The sequence below is a fragment of the Sturnira hondurensis genome, unplaced genomic scaffold (genome assembly GCF_014824575.4).
Source record: "Sturnira hondurensis isolate 20B ecotype Veracruz unplaced genomic scaffold, ASM1482457v3 Scaffold0007578, whole genome shotgun sequence".
In the NCBI taxonomy this organism is placed as follows: domain Eukaryota; kingdom Metazoa; phylum Chordata; class Mammalia; order Chiroptera; family Phyllostomidae; genus Sturnira; species Sturnira hondurensis.
The window spans coordinates 1,723,443-1,743,509 of record NW_028080209.1 but is presented as its reverse complement, the minus strand read 5'-3'; the positions used below and the strand labels follow the sequence as shown (position 1 = coordinate 1,743,509).

Genomic DNA, 20,067 nt, shown 5'->3' with positions numbered 1-20,067 from the left:
CTGCCCAGGTGAGCGGTGTGGGGGCACCACTGCACTCCAAGGCAGACAGAGCTCTTGTCCCGGTGACTTCCCAGCCTATGCTGGGCCTGCTGCTCCCACGATTATCCCGGACTAGGCAGGGGCGAAAAGGCAGGCACCACAGCTACCAGGTGACAGTGACAAGGCCATCTGCCCTGGCTGTTCTGGGGCCTCTGGGCCCAGGGTGCAGGGCACAGAGGCGAGAGCAGTGGGCCCTCCCCTTCACCCTCCAGGCCCCCAGGCACCTCCACCAGAGCATCTCTGGGGGCAAGCAAGCTGTGGGCTAGGACCTAGGAGAGCTGGCCCACTCGGGCGCTGCCTGCTCTGCTGCCCACTGCGCTGTCTGCAAGGATGGTGGGCATCGCGGGCGCTCACTCTGGGTGTTTGGTTGCAGACCGCGAGCGCATCGGGCAGGACTCAGCGTATGAGCAGGAGGGAAAGGTGCAGTTTGTGATTGACGCCGTGTACGCCATGGGCCATGCGCTGCATGCTATGCACCGGGACCTGTGTCCAGGCCGTGTGGGGCTCTGCCCGCGCATGGACCCCGTGGACGGCTCCCAGCTGCTCAAGTACATCCGCAGCGTCAACTTCTCAGGTGGGAGCACGGTGTGGGGCACCGCCCAATCCTGGGGTCCTGCGCCGTGGCCTCCGTGGGGTGGGGTTGGGGGGATCCCTTCAGATGTTTCCAAGGGGTGAAACCCGCCCAGATGCCCCATGCAGGGGCCTCCCCAGAGGCATCGCAGCCCTGGGCTTGTAATCCCCTCAGCCTTTGGGTAAAGTCTCAGCAGAAACACTGAGCATGGGATACCCACTCTGCCTCCAACAGGCATTGCAGGGAACCCCGTGACCTTCAACGAGAATGGAGATGCGCCTGGTCGCTATGACATCTACCAGTACCAGCTGCGCAATGGCTCTGCCGAGTACAAGGTGATCGGCTCCTGGACTGACCATCTCCACCTTAGAGTAAGCACCTGGCAGGTGGGGGTCGGGGGAGGCGTGGCTCAGAGGCTGGAGGGAAAGTCGTTTAGCCCGTCCTAACCCTGGGGTGGGGGGTCAAGGGGAGATGGCCCCTGAGTAGCTCCCCCAACGCTGATCTCTGGGATTCCTGTGCTAAGTTGGGGTTTTGTTCCATGACCCTCCTAGACCTCACAGGGCCCTGAGGCCACCACCCTGAGAGGGAAGGACAGGGCAGCTGGACTTCCAACTGTGTGTCTGCCCCTGCCCCTTCCCTCAGCCGGGGCCTTTCTGCCTGCCACCCACTGCGGGGCAAAGCCCTGGGCAGACGCTTGCTGCTGGAGTGAAATGGCTCAGAGGCTGGTGGTGTGGGGCAGAGGGTGGGGGGGGCTGTGTTTGGACAGAGGACCGTGTTTAAGGCAGAGGCGCAGTCATAGGGGGTGGATGAGAGTCGGTCCTCCAGCACTGCCACACCGCACCGGAGGCCGCTGTGCTCCTGGGCGATGCCGGGTACTGCTCCTGGGTCTGCCCAGCCACACTTCCCAAGCTCACAGCCGCTCCAGGGACAGGGTGGCTTTGCCTCTCTGGCCCTCAGGGTCCCCAGCTGTGAAATAGAGCAGTGTCTTTAAAGAGAAAGGGCCTGTGGTTTGTTCCACAAGGAAATGCCTATGGACTTGGTTCCTACCTCAAAAGGTGAAGGGGGAGCTGGGCTCCTGTGTGCACAGTATGACACCTGGATGAACCAGGGAGGCTCCCGGGCCCAGGTCTGCACCTGGCCTTGGCCGTGCTTATTCACGGAGAGCTGCATTGTGTCCCACCGCCCCTCTGGTCCTAATCTCTCTGGTGACGAGCCCCTGGAGCCCTTCAGAGCTCTTGCTGCCTGTGACCTCAGTGAGCCTGAGGGTCTCTGAAGTCAGAGGTGAGAGCTCAGGAAAGCCAGCCTGAGGGATGTTCGAAGACCACACAGCACGGGGTGGGGGCGGGGGCGGGACAGAGCCCATTGCTATGGTGATGCTCCTCGGGTTGCTGGGCAGAGACAGGCAGAGCAGGGCAGGTGGGAGCACTTGGCAACTTGGGAAGTTACCCCACATGGAGCCCTGTCTCAGCTAAGCACAGTGGGGACCAGCGACTCAGTTCCTGGTGGCAGCAGCAGCTGGTCCTTGCAGAGCACCCACAGTGCACAGCTCTTGTTCTGAGCACCTGCCCTCACTGTGAGGACGGCAGCCTGCGGGGCAGGCAGGTACTGTCATTGCCTCATGCTACAGGTGTGGTAGGTAAGCAAAGGCAGGGTGTGGGGGTTGCAGTGGCCCCTCCCCTGAAGGCCCCTCAACCAGCATGGAGTGTGGGGGGTGGGAGGAGGTAAGGAGGGCCTGGACCACCACACTTTTTCCTCGAATGCCCACTTTGGGCTGTGCTGTGGGGGCCACGGAGCAGGCACAGCTCAAGGGGCTGAGGAAGAGGCCTCCCCCTGGCTGCCCAGTGTCATCCTCCCGGGTCTGAGGAGGCCTCTCATGGCCGATGCTTCTCTCCAGAGATTCCCTGGTCCTGCTGACTCAGACCTGCCCAGAGGCTGGAGGCACAGCAGGGAAGCAGACACACAGACCCTGCCCTTGGGCTGACTTCTGACTTCCAGGTGGAAACCACCCTAAGTAACAAGGGCAAAGCGGCTTCCCTCCTGTCTGCTATCCTTGGGTCATGTGGAAAACAGGCTCAGAGAGGTGGAAGGTTTGCTCAAGGGTGCACAGCCAGCTAGTAGCACAGCTGTGGTCTGCGGTTGAAGCTCATCCACCACAGCCAGAGTTTTCCAGGACCTGTGCCCTCTGGGGAGAGGTCCTTCCCCTGCAGACTGGGTGCACAGGGATTGTCTTCGCCACCCTGGCGTGGTGATGGCGCTGGTCGTTGCTGTGCTCTTTGGCTAAGGGGACTGCACGACCCCGTCATGCCTTCTTCCTCATGGTTTTCTTCTATCTGTTGGGAGGCCATGCTTGGATTCCCTGCCCCACCCTGCCCACTGCACCGTGTTCCTCAGCTCTGAAACCCTCTCTTTGGCCTGGAGCCCCTGCTTATTCCTTCTCCAGGAGTGAGCACCCCACATCAGCGTGGCCCCAGGCCGGGCAGGCCCACCGCTCTGCAGCATCTGCTCTCCACTAGAGTGTCTCCACGCAGAGCAGGTGTTCTGGAAACGGCTCCCAGGTGTGGTCAACCACCTTGCCGAGCACCTATAACTCCTCTTTCTTGCTCACCTCCCAGAGCTCTGTAGAGAGAGTGGCAGGTGCCCACGCCCCTGTGGCTCCCTTGCTCACGGGGACTTGTCTTCAGAGACATGGGCTGGTGACCAGCACTAGTTTAGAGCACGCTGCAAAGAAACACTAACCCCTGGGCACTTGGTGAGTGTCCTCTGAGTAGCCCTTGGCTTGTTCTCTCCTGATCCCAGCTCCCTGGTCTGCTCGGGGGAGGCCCCGTGGGCCGAGCTGTGGGGAGAGCTTCTCCACTCCAGGTGCACCTGAATCACCTGGGGTCTTGTGGAAACTCAGCCTCGAGTCAGTAGGTCTGGGGTGGGCCAGAGTTCTGCCTTTCCAACAAGCTCCGGGGTGGTGCTGCTGCTGCTGGTCTGGGCCCTGCTGAGCAGCCAGGTGCTCAGGGGGTCAGCACTCCTGAGCGGTCTCCGCTCTGCTGGGTGAGTCCAGGCTGTCCCTGCTGCTGTCTGAGCTCCGTCCCCCGCCCACAGCCCTTGAGAGTTTTGGACTCGATCAGGATTCCCCACAGGTCAGCGTGTCTGAATCATGAGGGGAGCTTGTTTAAACCCAGCTGTTGGTTCAGCAGGTCTGGGGACCCAGGCAGCTGGATCTACAGCCAGCCGACTCAGGTGGGGGCTATGGCAGGGTGGTCCAGGGCATGGGGGCATGTCCCCAGGCCAGCTCCTCTGTGCTGTCATTGCCAGATAGAGCGGATGCTGTGGCCGGGGAATGGGCAGCCGTGGCCCCGCTCCATCTGCAGCCTGCCCTGCCAGCCGGGCGAGCGGAAGAAGACAGTGAAGGGCATGCCCTGCTGCTGGCACTGCGAGCCCTGCACTGGCTACCAGTACCAGGTGGACCGCTACACCTGTAAGACGTGCCCCTACGACATGCGGCCCACGGAGAACCGCACCGGCTGCCGGCCCATCCCCATCATCAAGCTGGAGTGGGACTCACCCTGGGCTGTGCTGCCCCTCTTCCTGGCTGTGGTGGGCATCGCGGCCACGCTCTTCGTGGTGGTCACCTTTGTGCGCTACAACGACACACCGATCGTCAAGGCGTCCGGCCGCGAGCTGAGCTACGTGCTGCTGGCGGGCATCTTCCTGTGCTATGCCACCACCTTCCTCATGATCGCGGAGCCCGACCTGGGGACCTGCTCTTTGCGCCGCATCTTCCTGGGGCTCGGCATGAGCGTCAGCTACGCAGCCCTGCTCACCAAGACCAACCGCATCTACCGCATCTTCGAGCAGGGCAAGCGGTCCGTCAGCGCCCCGCGCTTCATCAGCCCCGCCTCGCAGCTGGCCATCACCTTCAGCCTCATCGCGCTGCAGCTGCTGGGCATCTGTGTGTGGTTTGTGGTGGACCCCTCCCACTCAGTGGTGGACTTCCAGGACCAGCGGACGCTTGACCCCCGCTTCGCCAGGGGCGTGCTCAAGTGCGACATCTCGGACCTGTCACTAATCTGCCTGCTGGGCTACAGCATGCTGCTCATGGTCACGTGCACGGTGTACGCCATCAAGACACGTGGCGTGCCGGAGACCTTCAACGAGGCCAAGCCCATCGGCTTCACCATGTATACCACCTGCATCGTCTGGCTTGCCTTCATCCCTATTTTCTTTGGCACCTCGCAGTCAGCAGACAAGGTGAGTGTAGGGCCTGAGGGGTAGTGGGGAGGTGAGAGCAGAGAGCTGGGAGAGGCCCAGGGGTGGGTGGTGGCAGACCCCTACCCTGCTCTGGGACTGCCTTTTTTCATGCCTCATTCTCTCTCCATTGGGAGTTTTTCCTCCAGGTTCTGGGTTTTCTCTGCTCCCCGCCTCCTCTCCCCTCTCTCTCTGTCTCATATCGCCCCTACCCTCTCCTTTCTCCTCCCTCCCCTCCTTCTTTTCAGCCCCCTCTTCTTTCCCCATGTCTCCGCCCCTGCCTCTCCCACCCTTTGCTTTCTCCTCCCCTCCTTTTGTCTTGTCTCTCTTCTTGTTCTCTTCTCTGTGAGGCTGGGAGACTGCACCTTCTTTTATTCTTCATTCTTTTTTAGACTTTCCATTACTTTTCTCTCTCCTCAGCTTTGCCTTCCTGTCTGTCTATTTCTTTCTTCCTCCTCCTCTGCCCGCCCCGTCCCCGCCCTCACAGGACCCTGGGGGGCTCCTGAGATGGAACGGGTATCAGGCACTCCCCCTTTCCCCGCCCCAGCCTGCCCGAAGCCCGAGAGCAACACGCAGGGCCTGCTCCCCCAGCACGTCCTGCTGGCGTTCAGGCCGTCCTGGACACGTGCTGAGGGTCCCGTGGACTCTGCCCCTGGAACCCAGCACAGCTCTGCCTGGGTTCTGGGGGACTATCTTGAAGAATTACCTGTCTGTGAAGTAGAGGTCAGAGACATGGAGGGTGGTGGGGACCCCAGACCCCGGTTCCTGGTCTGTGCTCTGTGTCTAACCGTGGGATCCTGGGCAAGCCAGCTGGCCTCTCTGCCTCAGTTTCTTTATCAGTGGATTGGGGCCGTGCTCCTTCCCCTGAACCCTGTCGGTGTTTTCACAGTCACACGATGTGATGGGTGTGGAAGCAGCTGACTTGCTTTGTGGGTCTGGGACAGAGCAGGGTGGTGGGGACGAGGCCTGAGACAGGGTGGGCAGTGTAAGACCCAGTGGCTGTGGGAAGGCTGTTGGCTTTCACCGTGAGTGAGGAGGAGCCACTGTGGGGTTGTGAGCTGTGAGGGAAGCGCGATGTAGACTTTCAAGGGCCCCTCTGGCTGCTGGGCCCAGGGAGGCGAGCTGGGGGCAGGGTGCCAGTGCGGAGGTTACCGAGTCACCCCGACAGAGGCTGTGCCGCAGGCCGCTGCGAGGGTGGAGTCTGCGTGTGCCTGGGGATTCTGGTGGGTTGCCTGGGGGTGAGAGATGCANTGGGAAGGCTGTTGGCTTTCACTGTGAGTGAGGAGGAGCCACTGTGGGGTTGTGAGCTGTGAGGGAAGCACGATGTAGACTTTCAAGGGCCCCTCTGGCTGCTGGGCCCAGGGAGGCGAGCTGGGGGCAGGGTGCCAGTGCGGAGGTTACCGAGTCACCCCGACAGAGGCTGTGCCGCAGGCCGCTGCGAGGGTGGAGTCTGCGTGTGCCTGGGGATTCTGGTGGGTTGCCTGGGGGTGAGAGATGCAGAAGAGAATCAAGAATGAGTCCGTGACTTTTGGTGTGAGGATGGGAGGGAAGGAGTGTTGTGCTCTAAGGTGGGGAAGACGATGGAGGAGCAGGTGTGGGGTGGGCACTAGGGGGTCCTTTGGGTGTGCTAAGTTTGGGATGCCCCTTAGATGTCCAAGTGAAGCTGTCAAGTGAGGAGCTGACGGCAGTTGATAGACGGGTCTGGACTGAGGGGCGAGGACCAGGCTGGAGACGTAACAGGGGGAGTCGTCGGCCCGTGGATGGCATTTGAAGCCATGAGCCTGTGTGTGAGCTCCCAGGAAGGCTTGGCTGTCAGTGAGGCTGATGTCAAAGCCAGGACAGAGGATGCTTGGCATTTGCCAGATGCTTCACCTGGTTAGCAGGTGAGAGTAGATATCACTATCCCCATATATAGGTAAGGCATGGAAGCACAGAGAGGTAAAGTGACTTGTCTAAGATCACACAGCCAGTAGGTGGCATAGCTGGACAAGACCCTACTCTCTAACTTGGGAGCCCCCTGCAGCTCTGGGACACCTTCCTCGCCGTGGGGCTTTTTTGGTAGGTGCCCATCTTTTTCCAACTGCTCCTCGAGGGCAGGAGCTATGCCCCCCCGTCAGAATGCCTTGGACCCCCCTGAGGGAAGCCTGTGGCCTGTTTTCCAGTGGTGGCCTGTGAGCTGCAGGTCCAGGTAGCAGACCTGGGGGCTGGCAGTGAGTGCCCTGAGGTCCGAGACCAGGCCTGGTTCCTGAGCCAGAGCAGCCACCAGGCTCCCACCAGGCCCATGAGAGGCCCTCCCTGCTAAGGGTAGGTGCAGGCAGAGGCCCCTTGCCTGCAGTGCCAAGGGGGGCCATGAAGCCAGTCGGGGTGGGGGGTGCTGCCTCCCACTCCAGGTAGCTTGAGGAATTACCCTCAACAATACCAGGAGGCCTCTAGCAACACCTCCTCAGAGAGTCCGGGTGCCCTGCTGGGAGGCTGACAACATGGTGGTTAGACCCCTTGCTCTGCCTTCTCTAATTCCCTCAGGTTCCCTGCCTGTACTCTATTCCCAGCAAGGCCCTGCCATCCCAGGGTATCAGGCCCTCCCGCCTCCAGGTTCTGGGGCCCAGCCCTCCAGCATCTCTCCAGCTGACCCCACCTGCCTCTGATTTTGCCATTTTTAGGAGGCTTTTGTGGTGCACTGATTATGAAAAGGGGCCTCTGACAGGATTTCTTCTGAGGCCCAGAGAGGACCAGGGTCTTGCCCCAGGTCATACAGCAGGCTGGCCTCACACCAATGTGTCACCAAAAGACCCAGCTCTAGCCCTGATGGTGTGGACACCGGACGGGCCTCCTCCCTCTTGGGGCTCTTGCCTGAGGAGGGGATCGGGCAGAAGAGCTCTGAGTCCCTGCGGGTCGGACCACCAGGTGTCCCAGAGAGCTCAGGCAGCCCTGGAGCTGTGTGTGCCCGGTCATGCAGCCACAACACACCCAGTGGGAGTCGGGGGCCCGCTGCCGTGTGGGCACATGTGTGCATATGTGGAGCAGAGCAGGACTGGTGTGGGCACTTGTGGATGGGTGCAGAAGTATTCACAGAGTGTGCACACCTTTTTGTGCATGTTCAGTGGTGGATGGGTGGGGCGTGTGTATCCAGGGGTTCGTGGCTGTTGGTGTGTGGTGTATGGCCATGCAGATTATGTGTAAATGTGTGAATGCAAGTGTGAGTGTATGCAGGTGTTATGTGTGTTCAGATGTGTGCACAGGTATGTAAATGCATCTTTGTGTATATGCATACCCAAGTGTGTGCCCAGGTGCATAAGGGTACATGTATGTGTAAGTGCAGGTGTGCCTGAGTCAGGTGTGAGTGTGCAGTTGTGAGTTCAGGTGTGTGTATGAATGCAGAGGTGCATGAGGATATAAGTGAGAGTGTGTGTGGGCATGTGTGTGTGCAAACCTACTTGCAGGCGCTCTGGTGTGCCCCTCCCCAGGGTGCAGGTGCCAGTGGGGCCACCTGTGCGGCACTAGTGAGCCGGCGGCTGGATCCCCAGCATTAACTCAGGTTTCCAGGGCTTACCGCTGCAGCCCGGTGGCGTTATGCTGAGCCCACCCGAGTGGGGCACCTGCACTTGTGGGTTACTGCTCAGCCAGGCTGGGGCAGGACGTGGCATGGTGGCCGGCCATGTCGTGAAGTTGTGGCGTGTACAGAGGCTGAGGATCTCCGTATGCATGCACAGGGTAGGCCCGGGCAGAGGCACGGGGCAGGCATAACTCTTCAGTGCCCCCCACCAGGGCCCCCTGCGTTCTGTGCCCACTGGGCCTCATACAGAAACAGGAACTCTACCACCCACAGCCGAGCAGCTCCTTTCTGTGCCCTTCGCCCCACCCCAAGGTGACCTCCTTCCTCCCCTGTAGGACCCTACAACCTCCTCCCCTCTGGAGAGCACTGTCTGGTGAGGCTCCATGCAGACTCCTTACAGAAGATGGGGTGCATGAGGGCCTGACCAAAGGGGAGCGCAAATGGCGGCAGCTCGGACACCTCCGGGCTGGGGCAGGGGTGGGCGGGAGGGAAGGTGGCCTCTCACTCTGCCTGTCTTAAAGGCCTGCGTCCACGCCAGGGCCGCATCTCCGTAGGAGCGCCCACTGGGTTCTGGAGGCTCTGGAGGCCCACTGCCTCTCTGATAGGGTCCCCATGCGCCCACTGCTCGTGACGCGCACCTTCGCACAGGGGACTCTAGAACAGTGGTAGGGTGGGAGTTCCAGACCCTGGGGCCAGGAGAGGGACTGGGGGCCACCCCAGCCTGGGATGGCCAGAGGGGCCCCCAGGGTCCACGCCAAGGGAGAGGGGCCCTGGCACATGGGTGGCGCTTTGCTCAGGTTTGCTCTGTTTATGCCTCTCCTTGTATTTTGTTTGCGGAAAGCCTCCTGGGCTGGAAAGCAAACTAGAACGAAACACCAAGGACTTGCCCGTGCCTGTGCCCGGGGCTGGCCCAGTGTTCTCAGGGCCCAGTATAAAATGAAAACGAAGGGCCCTCGTTCAGAAGTTATTCAGGATTCGAGGCAGGGCCGCAGGGCACACTAACCAAGCACAGGCACTTCTGAGTACAGGCACCTGTGTGACTGCACAGTCCATGGGCCCAGGTTGCCGACCCTGTCTGTGGTAGTGGGGGGCTTGGCAGCCCACACTGGATCAGGACAGACCGGAGTCTGTGTCCGCTGTAGGGCTTCCCCTGCCCAGACAGGGGCCTCTCTACCACCGCCCCACCAATTCTGAGTGGGCAAAACTGTAGCCCCGCCCATCACAAGGTGCGGGCAGAGGGCCTAAGATGGATATCTGACCTGGAAACACGATGTCTATAGGGCCTAAGAAACGGCAGTGTGAAAGGAGAGACATCCCCTGCCCTTAGGACACCTTCGTCTAATGAGGGGACACACCCTGTGTGGGGAACTCCCAGTCCAGCGGAAAGACCCAGAGAACTGGCCTGTTCTTGAGCATCCCAGACCTCCCTTGTCTCCTCCCAGGGTCTGTGGGGACACTTCGGAGCCCGTTCCCTCCTCCGCCCACTGGGCCACCAGCCCCCTCCCACTGGCTTGCCCTGACCTCTCCCTGTCCACACTCTGGGAGACAGCTCAGTGCCATGGGCTGCACCCATGGTGTGTGGGCTGCGTGTGCACACTGGGGAATGGCTGTCCGAGTCTGGAGGGGTGTGTGCTCACTGGGGAACAGGCTCTCGTGCCCCTGGGCCTGTGACATTGTCCTGAACAGTGGGGATGGAGCAGCCTTTCCACACTTGCCTCCTTCCCCACATGCCATGCAGGTTTCATGAGACTTCAGTCTGTGCTCGGGTAAGGTAGGCGCTGTCATACCATTGCCCAGATGAGAAAACTGAGGGCCAGCGAGGGATGAGACTTCCCCAGGGACACTCAGCTCTTTCCTCTCAGAGCCTCTCTCAGAGGTAGGAAGCTCGGGGAAGGGCGGCTGATACGAAGCCCTTCAGACCCATGTCATGAGGTATTCATGGAGAGAGGCAGGGGGTTGGGGGCACAAGAGAACAGAAGGACTTGCCTGCCCCCCCCCCCCAGGTTGCTACCAGATGAGGCCAGGGCTCCTGCGGCCACAGGGAGCACGTCCAGACCCATGGCCTGCACAGCTGGTTCAAGGGCGCCATGGGGGGTTGGTTACAGCTGGGGTCAGGGAAAGCTTCCTGGAAGAGGTGGCACATCAGCTAGGCCCCAGGGGAGGGGGCCCCAGGACCAGAAACAGCAGATTTAGGGAGCAGAGCATCCAGTTTCCCCAGACCCAGCCCTGGGGGCCACAGCCTGGGCCTGGCCAGGTCCCACCCTGGCTGAGGGTGGCCATAGGGAAAGCTGGGGCCTGGGGGATGGTGAGGGAGGGAGGAGGTAGGGAGGGGACCCCAGCTAGGGGCCATGGGGACTGTCAGGCCCTGCCTGGAAGGTCCCACTATTGAAGAATGGATTATCCGACACCCAGATTAATAGACTTCCATTTTGCTAAACATCTGTCACTGTTAGTGCTGGCGACTGAGCATGAAATGAGCTTTGATGGAGCTGCCTCTGCCTGTCTGGGTGCTGTGGCTCCTGAGTCAGTGGCCTGCTCTGCGCAGGGCGGCACGTGGTGGGCAGCCAGCGAGTGGGGGCCTGCTGAGGGGCTGCGGCATGGCCTCTGACAGTTACTCGGGGCAGCTCCACACCAACAGGGTCTCCCACTCCCTGCGCAGGGGCTGCTCCCAAGGGAGTCAGCTGTGGTCCCTGTGCCCCTCCTGAGGGCTGCCTCCTCCGAACAACCTAACCACAGCGGGAGCACATCTGTGAACTTCCCCTGTGCCAGACATTGTTTTATATACTTGTGCCATTTACATACTTGTACCAGACTTTTCATCTTCACAGCAGCCCTGTGAGCTAAGCACCGTCCCAGAGTTGTCCGGCCTCCATTATATGTGAGGAGACTGAGGCTCAGGATGATGGGACGTGTTCAACATCCCTGAGCTAGACATGGAGTCAGGATTCCAGTCCAGAGTCCCAGCTGTAATCCACGACTCCCTCCAGTCGGCCACAGGACTGTCCCCAGTCTGTCCCTGCAGTGTCTGCACCTGGGCTGTGCCTTGGGGTCAGGGCCCAGGGGTCAGGGCGGAGGCAGCTCTGACAGTCCCCCACCCCGGTGCCTCCGCAGCTCTACATCCAGACGACCACGCTGACGGTCTCCGTGAGTCTGAGCGCCTCCGTGTCCCTGGGGATGCTCTACATGCCCAAAGTCTACATCATCCTCTTCCACCCGGAGCAGAACGTGCCCAAGCGCAAGCGCAGCCTCAAAGCGGTTGTCACCGCGGCCACCATGTCCAACAAGTTCACGCAAAAGGGCAGCTTCCGGCCCAATGGCGAGGCCAAGTCTGAGCTCTGCGAGAACCTGGAGGCTCCAGGTGAGTGTCTGGCCCGGCCCCTTCCTCCGGACAGCTGGGGAGGGGAGTGGGCCCACTGCCCATCCCTGCCCCCAGCTGGATCTTGTTGGGGTGCTGGTAGAACCCTGAGGTTGCAGGTGAGCAGCTGCCCACCTGGAAGGATCTCCGGGAAAACCCTAGGGCGGCAGGTTAGTACCTCTCCGCCCTGCCTACCTGTCCTGGTAGCGGGAGAGAACCTCCAGGACTTACCCCATGCCCACCACGGCTTCACCCTTCCAGGGATCTCTGCTCCACCTGGAAGGAGGCCATGGGGGCCTGGTTAATGCACCGTGATGGGAGGCTCCCACCCCGGTTTCTCTGACCTGGAGCCCCCACCTGGGCCAGTGATTGCAGCCCCTCTGCAAGAAGCCATGGTGTAGATGGCCCCTGCTCTCTGGCCCTCTGGTAACGGGAAGCGGTGGGCCTGGCATCAACCCAGCCTCCCCCTAGCAGGGCCCTAGACACAGGGACTCAGGACACGAGCCCTGATGGGTAAGCGAGCGGTGGGGAGGCATAATGCCTCCAGAGGCCAAAGCTCCCCCATGGCAGGGCGGCCCTGGGGTCGTCCAAGGAGACCTCGGCGGGGAGGAGGCAGAGAGCCCGGCATCCAAGGAACAGGTCCAGGGTCCGGGCCTGAGCAAGACAGGTCCCTCAGGCTGGTGAAGGCATGTGCGTGGTGGGGAGCAGGGCCCCCTGTGTGAGGAAAAGACGGAGAAGGAGGGAGGGGCACGGCATGTGAGGGCGGGTCAGGCCTCGTACCAGCACTAGTGGGGACCGCCTCTTGAACCCTGTGTGCCACACCCATCAGGTGCCAGTTTCATCCTCTCAGCAATCTTGAAAGGCAGGTACTTTTGTCATCCGGTTTATACAGAGGAGGACAGAGGCACAGACAGGCAAGGGACCGGCCCAGGTCTCAGAGCCAGCAGGTGGCAGGGCTGGACCTGACCTCCCACTATCCTGCTGCCCGCTGTCTCCTGGGACAGGCCTCTGTCCCAGCAGAGCCGCAGGGCCTCCACCTGTGGGGTAGGGGGCCCCCATGGGCCTTGCTTCTAGCTGATTCACATTGGGGAGGGTCGAGGGGCCACTGTGGTCACCCTGCCTCACGGTAGACCTTGGCTCCCTTCCTGGACACCCTGTGAAGGGGCCACATGGCTTAGATGGCAGCCTTTCCTGCCTCCCCACTCTCCGAAAGTCTGTGGGGACATCAGACCCTGGTGGGACATGGGAGTGAGCACTTTGCTTCCTCCTTCTGGTGCCAGGGGGAGGCCGGAAGTAGATGGCAGCAGGAGGGAGGAGGGAGGCGGGCTAGCCCGCAGGCGGGCCCAGAGGACAGGCTACAGAGAGGAACCCTTGTCACCCCCCTGAGAGGTCAGGGAAGCCACTCCCATGGGGGTGGGCGGGGGCAGCACCTCTTACAGGGCCCCCACTCGGGGCCCCGCGTGAGGCATCGTCCCTTCCCATTCCCAGCACAGGTTCCATGAGTTGGGAGAATAGTGAGCAGGGAAAGGAAAGGACCTTCCCTTCCCAATCCAAACAGGATTTCGCAACTGAGTGATCTTCATAGCATTCCCGTGAGGGCTGGCTGGGGCTGGAGGTTCGATCCCCAGCTAAGGCTTCAAGAGGGTGATTCTCCCGAAGTCACAGTGAGGTGGTGGCTGGCCGAACCCACGGCGTGTCTTTCTCCTGCCCCTGACTTCACGTGGCCTCCCTGGGTCTGAGGTCCCCGTTCTCTCCCGTGTGGAGTACCTGGCTTCTGAAGCACCCCTTCCTCCGATTGACACCGCTGGTGACTGTGTTGGCACCACTGCCCTCCACCGAATGACCGCTGGTTCTCTGCTGTTCTCTCCAGTCCTGCTGCCCCTCCCCTGGAGTGCTGGCTTGCCTGTACCCGCAACCCTGGGGCTCCTCTCACGTGCCACCCAGGCCCTCTGCTCTGAGACAGGTGGCGGCAGAGTATCCTCAGGACTCCCCACCCCTGGCCTTTGGTGTTTACAGAAATGCAGCCCCTGACCAGGACCCCTGTCCTAAGCAGGGACACCCCCTCCCTGCTCCACACTCCTCACGGGGTCCCAGCCCTCCAGGCCACACTCTGCTGGTGCGGGAACAGGTCTGTCAACCAGCTGTGCCCCGGGGCTCCTGAGAGCCAGTGGGGCACCAGCCCTCCCAGGGATGACACCTGACCCCAAAAGGTGGCACTCGTGGTGCTGTGCAGGCCAGGGGACCACAGAGGGCTGGCCTGCACTGAGAGCTCCGATTGCACCAGACACGGAGGGGTGTGGAGGCCCGGTGAGGGCAGGCTCGGTGCCCCCGGTGCCCCCGGCTCCCTCCCTCCTGCAGGGGAAGGACGAGAGCTGCCCACTCACTCACTGCTGCCCCTGAAGTGAGGGCCAGAGGCCAGGGCCCTGTGCCCCCACTGTCTCTCAGCTCAGTGACAACAAGCCCCCCCGCCCCCTGACAGGAGCCAGGTGATTAATTCCAGGGACAGCCAGACTGAGGGGTTGTGAGCGGAGGAGTGGGAAGGTGTCACTCCTGTGGAGCAGGGACATTTTTCACTCTGTCACTGGCAAGCCACGTATCTTTAAAAAAAACAACAGAATGAATAATTCAGGGGCCCGATAGCAGGCAGATTGGGTGCGGAGACATGGGGGTGACAAGCGGGGCTGCCAGCGCGTGCCTGCCACTGCTCAGCTAATTGTTACCTGGGGCGGCTGAGCCGAAACCCCAGCGAAGGGTGGGTTTGGGTCTTCCGCCCACTTCCCTTTGCCCCTGCCCTGGTACTGAGGATGCCCCTGGGCGTTGCTTTCCCTGCCCCTCCTCATCACTGTGGTTATCCAGCCCTGCCCCTGTACCCATGGTATCTCAAGGCCTAGAGAGTGTTTCCAGTTACCCTGTGGCCGAGAGCTGGCCCAGGGTTATGACCCATGTTACAGGTGAGACACTGGGGCTCGGACAGGCTCAGTTTGTTGGAAGGGCCACATGGCAGGTGCTGAGACCCCCTGTACTGATAAGGGTAGGACAGGACCCCAAGTCTCCTGACTCCTGGCCACACCCTTCCTTTCATTCCTCACAGCTGGCTCCCGGGCACCCCAGACAGACCATCGCTCCCATCTCCAGATGGTGAGACCGAGGCTCCGCCAAGGGACACTCGATCCCGGGCTTGTAGCTGAGGGCTGAATACACTTCCAAGTTCTAGAAGCCATGGTTGCCTTTTCTGTTGGAGACAGCACTGGTTTCGTCTTAGAGGGGCAACAGGGGCCCACCTGTCCCTCACCTCCCAGGCACTTTCTCTCACCCACCACCCTGGCGTCCCTGCAGCTGCCATCAGGCTCCAATTCCCTGCAGTCAGGGGAGCTGCCGCTGCTGCTCGCCTTCGCCTCAGAGCCAGGGGCTGATGGGTTTACAGGTTTGGAAACTCAATTTTATCAGTTCACCCAGGGGGTGATAGAGCCCTGGGGAGCAGATACGGCACCAGCTGGCCTCCAGGACAGGATTCAGAGTTGGCTACTGGCTCTTTTTATGCCGGTAGGGTATCGGGTGGGGTACAGTGTCGGGTAGAGATGTAGGGATGGGGGCTCCCCCCAGAAAAAAAGTCTAGACCGAAAGGGCCACCCCTTTATGTTACATACAGGTGGGGAAACTGAGGCCTTGCAGGGCAGGGAAGGAGCAGCCAGAGTCGCAGGGGGAGTTTTAGGCTCCCGCCTGCAGAGGACTGATCCCACCTATGTCTCTGTCAGCAGCTTGCAGTCTTGGGGCCCAGCCCTAGCCCCTCAGTTCCCTTCCCCCAGTGCGCCCCCCGCCCAGGCCCCCTCCTGGATTCTGCTCCATCAAAACTGACCCACCCTGTGGTCCTTCCTCCCGCTTGGTTACCTCGCACCCTGGAGGGCTGGGGGCCACATTACAAGTGAAGCGGGAATTCTCTGTGCACTACGAGGTACTGAGCTGTGTTCTTACTCTCTTCCTGGGTGGCGCTGGCGCCGTTCCTGTCTGTTAGTGCCCATCTGGGGGGCACCCAGCACTGGAAACGCCCCTGGGGCTGCCCAGCCCACTGTGGGTTCTTTGCTGCTCTAACATTCCTGCTGACGGGGGCCGCCGACCACGCAGGGCCACTCTTCCATTCTCAGCTCGGGCCAGGAGAGCTTCCTACCTCAGCTCAACTGCGTGCCGATCCCTGGCCTCCCCACTGGTCCACAGTGCACCCCCTGCTCTCCCCACCCTCATGCTGCCTCGGCCCACACCCAATGGGCCCCCAGGACTGGGACACGGTAACCCTGCCTGTATCAGTGGGCTTCCAGTCATGCTGCTGTGACAAGAGGCCCCCCAGCAAAGTGGCTCGGTCAGATGTGTGTCTCTGCCTGCTGGAATGGTGTGTGGTGGTGGCAGGAGCGGGACCCAGGTTCCTCCCATCTCCTCGTCCCGCGGGCTCTGAGGGGTTGCCCTCCTCCTCGTGGCTGAGGCGCTTGCCTTGCATGTCTGCCCTGCCCACAGAAGGCAAGTGAGAGGGGAGGTTCAGGGAAACTGGATTTTAGTGAAATGACATGGAAGTTGCACACGGTCGTCCCACTCACAGGTTGGCAGGGATGTTGTCGTGCAGGGCCACACTTGGCTGCGAGAGAGGCTGGGCGATGCAGTCCCGAATTCTGGCCGTCGTGAGCCCAGCACAATCGGGGAAGAGGATTGAGGGGATGGTGTGCAGCCCACCACGCTGTGCCCCTCAGTGTCCTCCTCTCCAGGCTGCGTGCTCCTTTCCTGAGCTGACCGGATGCTGGGCAGGGTCAGGGCAGCTTATGACGAAGGACACCACTGTTTTCTCCCAGCCGGCCCCTCCTCTGCAGCAGCGAGCTGGCTCCGGCCCGGGCAGCGATCCACCCTCGTTACTCTCCACTGGGAGGTCCCCAGGTGACAGGGGGGGCCCTAAACCCTGCAGGACAGGACACAACCAAGGACCTGGCCAGCCTCCTCATCCTTCAAACGGGTGACACCTCTGTGGCCCCTCTCTGTTTCCATTGCTTACTTCCTCCTTCCGTTCCCCACTCGCCGCAGGCTGCCAGGCTCTGCATATTCTGGGCACGGGCCACTCTGCCCGGCCGTGTGCTGTTGGACTTCCAAAAACCTTCCTGTTGGGAGGCCTCTGCATGACCGAGGGGCCGGGGCCAACCCCCACACAGTCAAAAATGCGTGTGTAACTTTTCACTCCCCCCAAACTTGGGCTGTCTCTCGGTCTCCTCAAGGGCCCCATCCAGGATCCCCCGTGGGCACCAAACGCGCTCGGTCCCTGTTCAGAACGCTGTGCCTTCGGCAGGCCACAGGTTGGAAATGCCACAGATGTTTGCTGACAGAAAAGAAACCCCTGCACAGAAGTTCAAGCCCGTGTTAAGGGTCAACTATGTTTTAAAAATGTCTATTTTTATATCACAAATAAAAATGATTCTTTTGAAGTGTGGTGGAGTCAGGAGTGTCAGGGGCTCCATGGGGAACAGACCCCCCAGAGGGGTGGGCCTGGGAGGGAGCGCTCATGGGGCAGGTGAAGGGTGGGGAGGATAAGGTGAACAGCCCCGCTCCAGCAAAGGTGGGAGGGTAGGAAGGATAAGCCGGAAGGCTGGGCCCAGTGCGGGAGTTGGGGGGCAGTGGAGGAAGAGGGGCCGGAGCTCAGTTGGGGGAATGTGGACTGTTCAGTTCAGGGGTCTGGACTTGATTCTGTGGGGGACGGTGCCCGTACAGCAGAGGGTTTGAAGAACTAGCCACTGAGTCCTGGGTACCCCCGGTCTCTCTCTTTCCAGTGCTGACCACCAAGCAGACCTACGTCACCTACACCAACCACGCGATCTAGCCGGCCCGCCCGAGCCGGACAGGAGGAGGAGGAGGAGGAGGAGCAGCAGCAGGAGCAGGAGCCGAGACCCTTGTGGATGGCATGTTGAGCCAGGGCTACCCCCCAGAGGCCCAGCTGTTGTCCTGCCTACCCATGGCCACCCACGGATGTGGTTTGGTGCTGAAGACGGCAGAACCCCAGCGGTCACTGCTGGGTAGCCTGCACAAGCCACTTGGAGGCAGCAGGGGGGGACGAGGGGCTGGGGCAGCCACAGCCCCCCCAGAGCCTGTGTCTCAGACCAGGGCCTCTCCTGGCCCCAGTCATGGGGGCCGGGTCGTGTGGGCCTGGTGCTGTTTTTTCTTTCTCCCTCTGTCTCTGCTGACCCCTGGGTGACCTCAGTCTTCCCACCCTATCTTTATCTTCCTTTATCTCTCGGTACTGCCTTCTTTTCTCTGTCTTCGCCCATCTGTGTGCTCTGCTTCCTGTTTGTTTTTCTTTCTGATCCTGCCTTCTCTTACTAACTCTCTGTCTGCAGGTCTCTGGTGCGGTTCCCTTCCCTGTCCTCAGCCCCTCCCCACCTTCATTTACAACCAGCCTCTGCCCTCCCCTCCCTGCTGCCTCTCCCGAGTCACTAAATCTTACATGTCACAAAAGAGAAAAAAGGAAAAAAATCGAAACTGAAAAAAGCCAAACAAAAACAAACCCGGAGTTGTCGCCGAGCACCGCGTCCTGGCGGCCCCTGCGTGCCCCTGTTGCCTGCAGCCTGCCCACCCGCCGTCCGCCCTGCGTCCTGCCCGCCTGCCCCTCCTGCGATGACTCGGAGTTCAGTGCCTGGGTGTTTGGTGATGGTTAGTGATGACAATGTGTAGCGCATGATTGTTTTTATACCAAGAACATTTCTTAATAAAAATAAACACATGGTTTTACACCCTGGCTTCACATCCACTGAGGCCCCACAGAGGGCCCCCAGGCCCAGCCCTCAGCTGGAAGGCCTGCAGTGGGTGACGGAGACCCAGGGCTTGGGGTGGTGGGGGCTGCGCCCTGGGTTGGCATCCAGTGGGGGTGTGGAGAGGCCTTGGGTAGGGAGGGGCCAGGATACTGTTACAGAGCAGGGCCAAGGGGGTCACGATACACTATTACTGAAAGATCCGCACTAGGTTCACTTGTCCGCTGCCAGAGAAAAGATGTCTCTCAACACCAGAGATTTGTGAAAACGAAAGGAGATGTTTATTTAAAGGTCTACAGACTTAAAGTAGTGACTCAATGTCTCCATTAAAATATCAAAGTCTTTTAGGATACCTACAGACTCACACAGTCCTTCCTTCTCCCTCTGCCCTAATCTGGGGTACCATATCTCAGGAGAAAAAGCAGACGTCCGTGATTTGGGCTCCCGGCACCATCAGCTGTGTCGCAGCCAAGCCAAAGCCATGTGGCACCTTCTCATGGCCCATCTGCAAGAGTCCTTTCACCCCTTTTCTTTCAGGCAGAGCCTCTCCCGCTTCCTAAGCCACGTGGCAAAAGGGAGCACCCCAAAGCCACGTGGTCCTCACTCTCACCAAAGCCATGGGGGTTCCCACTCTGGCCAAAGCCATGTGTGTTTCTCTCCTCATGGCTGCTGAGTCTGGGTTTAAATCCCCGCACCGACCTTCCTCTGCAGCCCCATTTCCGACTCCTCCAATCAGTTACACCTGCCAGCACTCCCGTATTATTCCAGCTTTCCTGGGCTGCCACCATGAGTCTGGGCGGGTGTGGCCCCATGGCGTGGAGCCAGTCTTCCCCAAGCAGGCGCTGTGACCAGGGGTAGCTGTCCTCCAGTTACGTCTTGGGTGGAGGTCACTTCCATCCCCCTGGTTCAGAGCATGGCCACAGCTATTTAACATATCTATGCAACCAGTTAAAGGTTATAGATATGTTAAATGACCACACCAGAGGTTAGCTGCAGAGCTGTCACTACAAAATAGCTCTGCATGGTCCTGCTCCATGTGTCCCATCCCCCAGCTCACACCTGTGGGGGGAGGACATCCTATATATCTTTCTAATGTTTCCTGGGCACCTTGAGTTCTGGACCCCATTCCAAATCCCTATTTGGGGCCCCCCTCTTGGCTACACACTGTTACAATACTGTGAAAGACCCCAGAAGTCAACCCCTGCTGGTAAGGGGGATGCTCTGTCCCTGTCCTCTGCCTTGCATCCCCTAAGGAAGGTGTCAGATGTGCCTGCCTTCCCTCTGGCTCACATCCTTCACCCTGGGACCCCCATCCCCACCCCATAACCTGAGCCCCTCCTGTCCTTCCAACCGGGAGACTCTCGTGAGGAACTGGCTCCCAGAGCTCCCAGCACCCACAGCCCTCCCCTCCTGTGTGCCCTGCGTGCCCTGTCTTCAGGTCACAGGTGCTAGAGTGACGCGTGTGGCCCGCGTCCAGGCGGGCCAGGTGCACAGCACAGCGGAGCGCGTGTGTGGCTGCCCCGGCTCCGTGTGTGTGCGT

At 60.6% G+C, this 20,067-nt stretch overlaps 1 protein-coding gene across 1 annotated transcript in view; it reads left to right on the top strand.

The window, feature by feature from the left end:
• The window catches only part of GRM4 (glutamate metabotropic receptor 4), a 112,615-nt gene extending 94,109 nt beyond the window's left edge, over window positions 1–18,506 (top strand). The window contains exons 7-11 of the mRNA XM_037052784.1: window positions 413–613; window positions 845–981; window positions 3,914–4,849; window positions 11,511–11,757; window positions 17,553–18,506. Coding sequence (XP_036908679.1) covers window positions 413–613; window positions 845–981; window positions 3,914–4,849; window positions 11,511–11,757; window positions 17,553–17,602 — 1,571 coding nt within the window. The 3' untranslated portion in view covers window positions 17,603–18,506. The remainder of the gene's footprint in view (window positions 1–412; window positions 614–844; window positions 982–3,913; window positions 4,850–11,510; window positions 11,758–17,552) is intronic.
• Window positions 18,507–20,067: the final 1,561 nt, after the last annotated feature.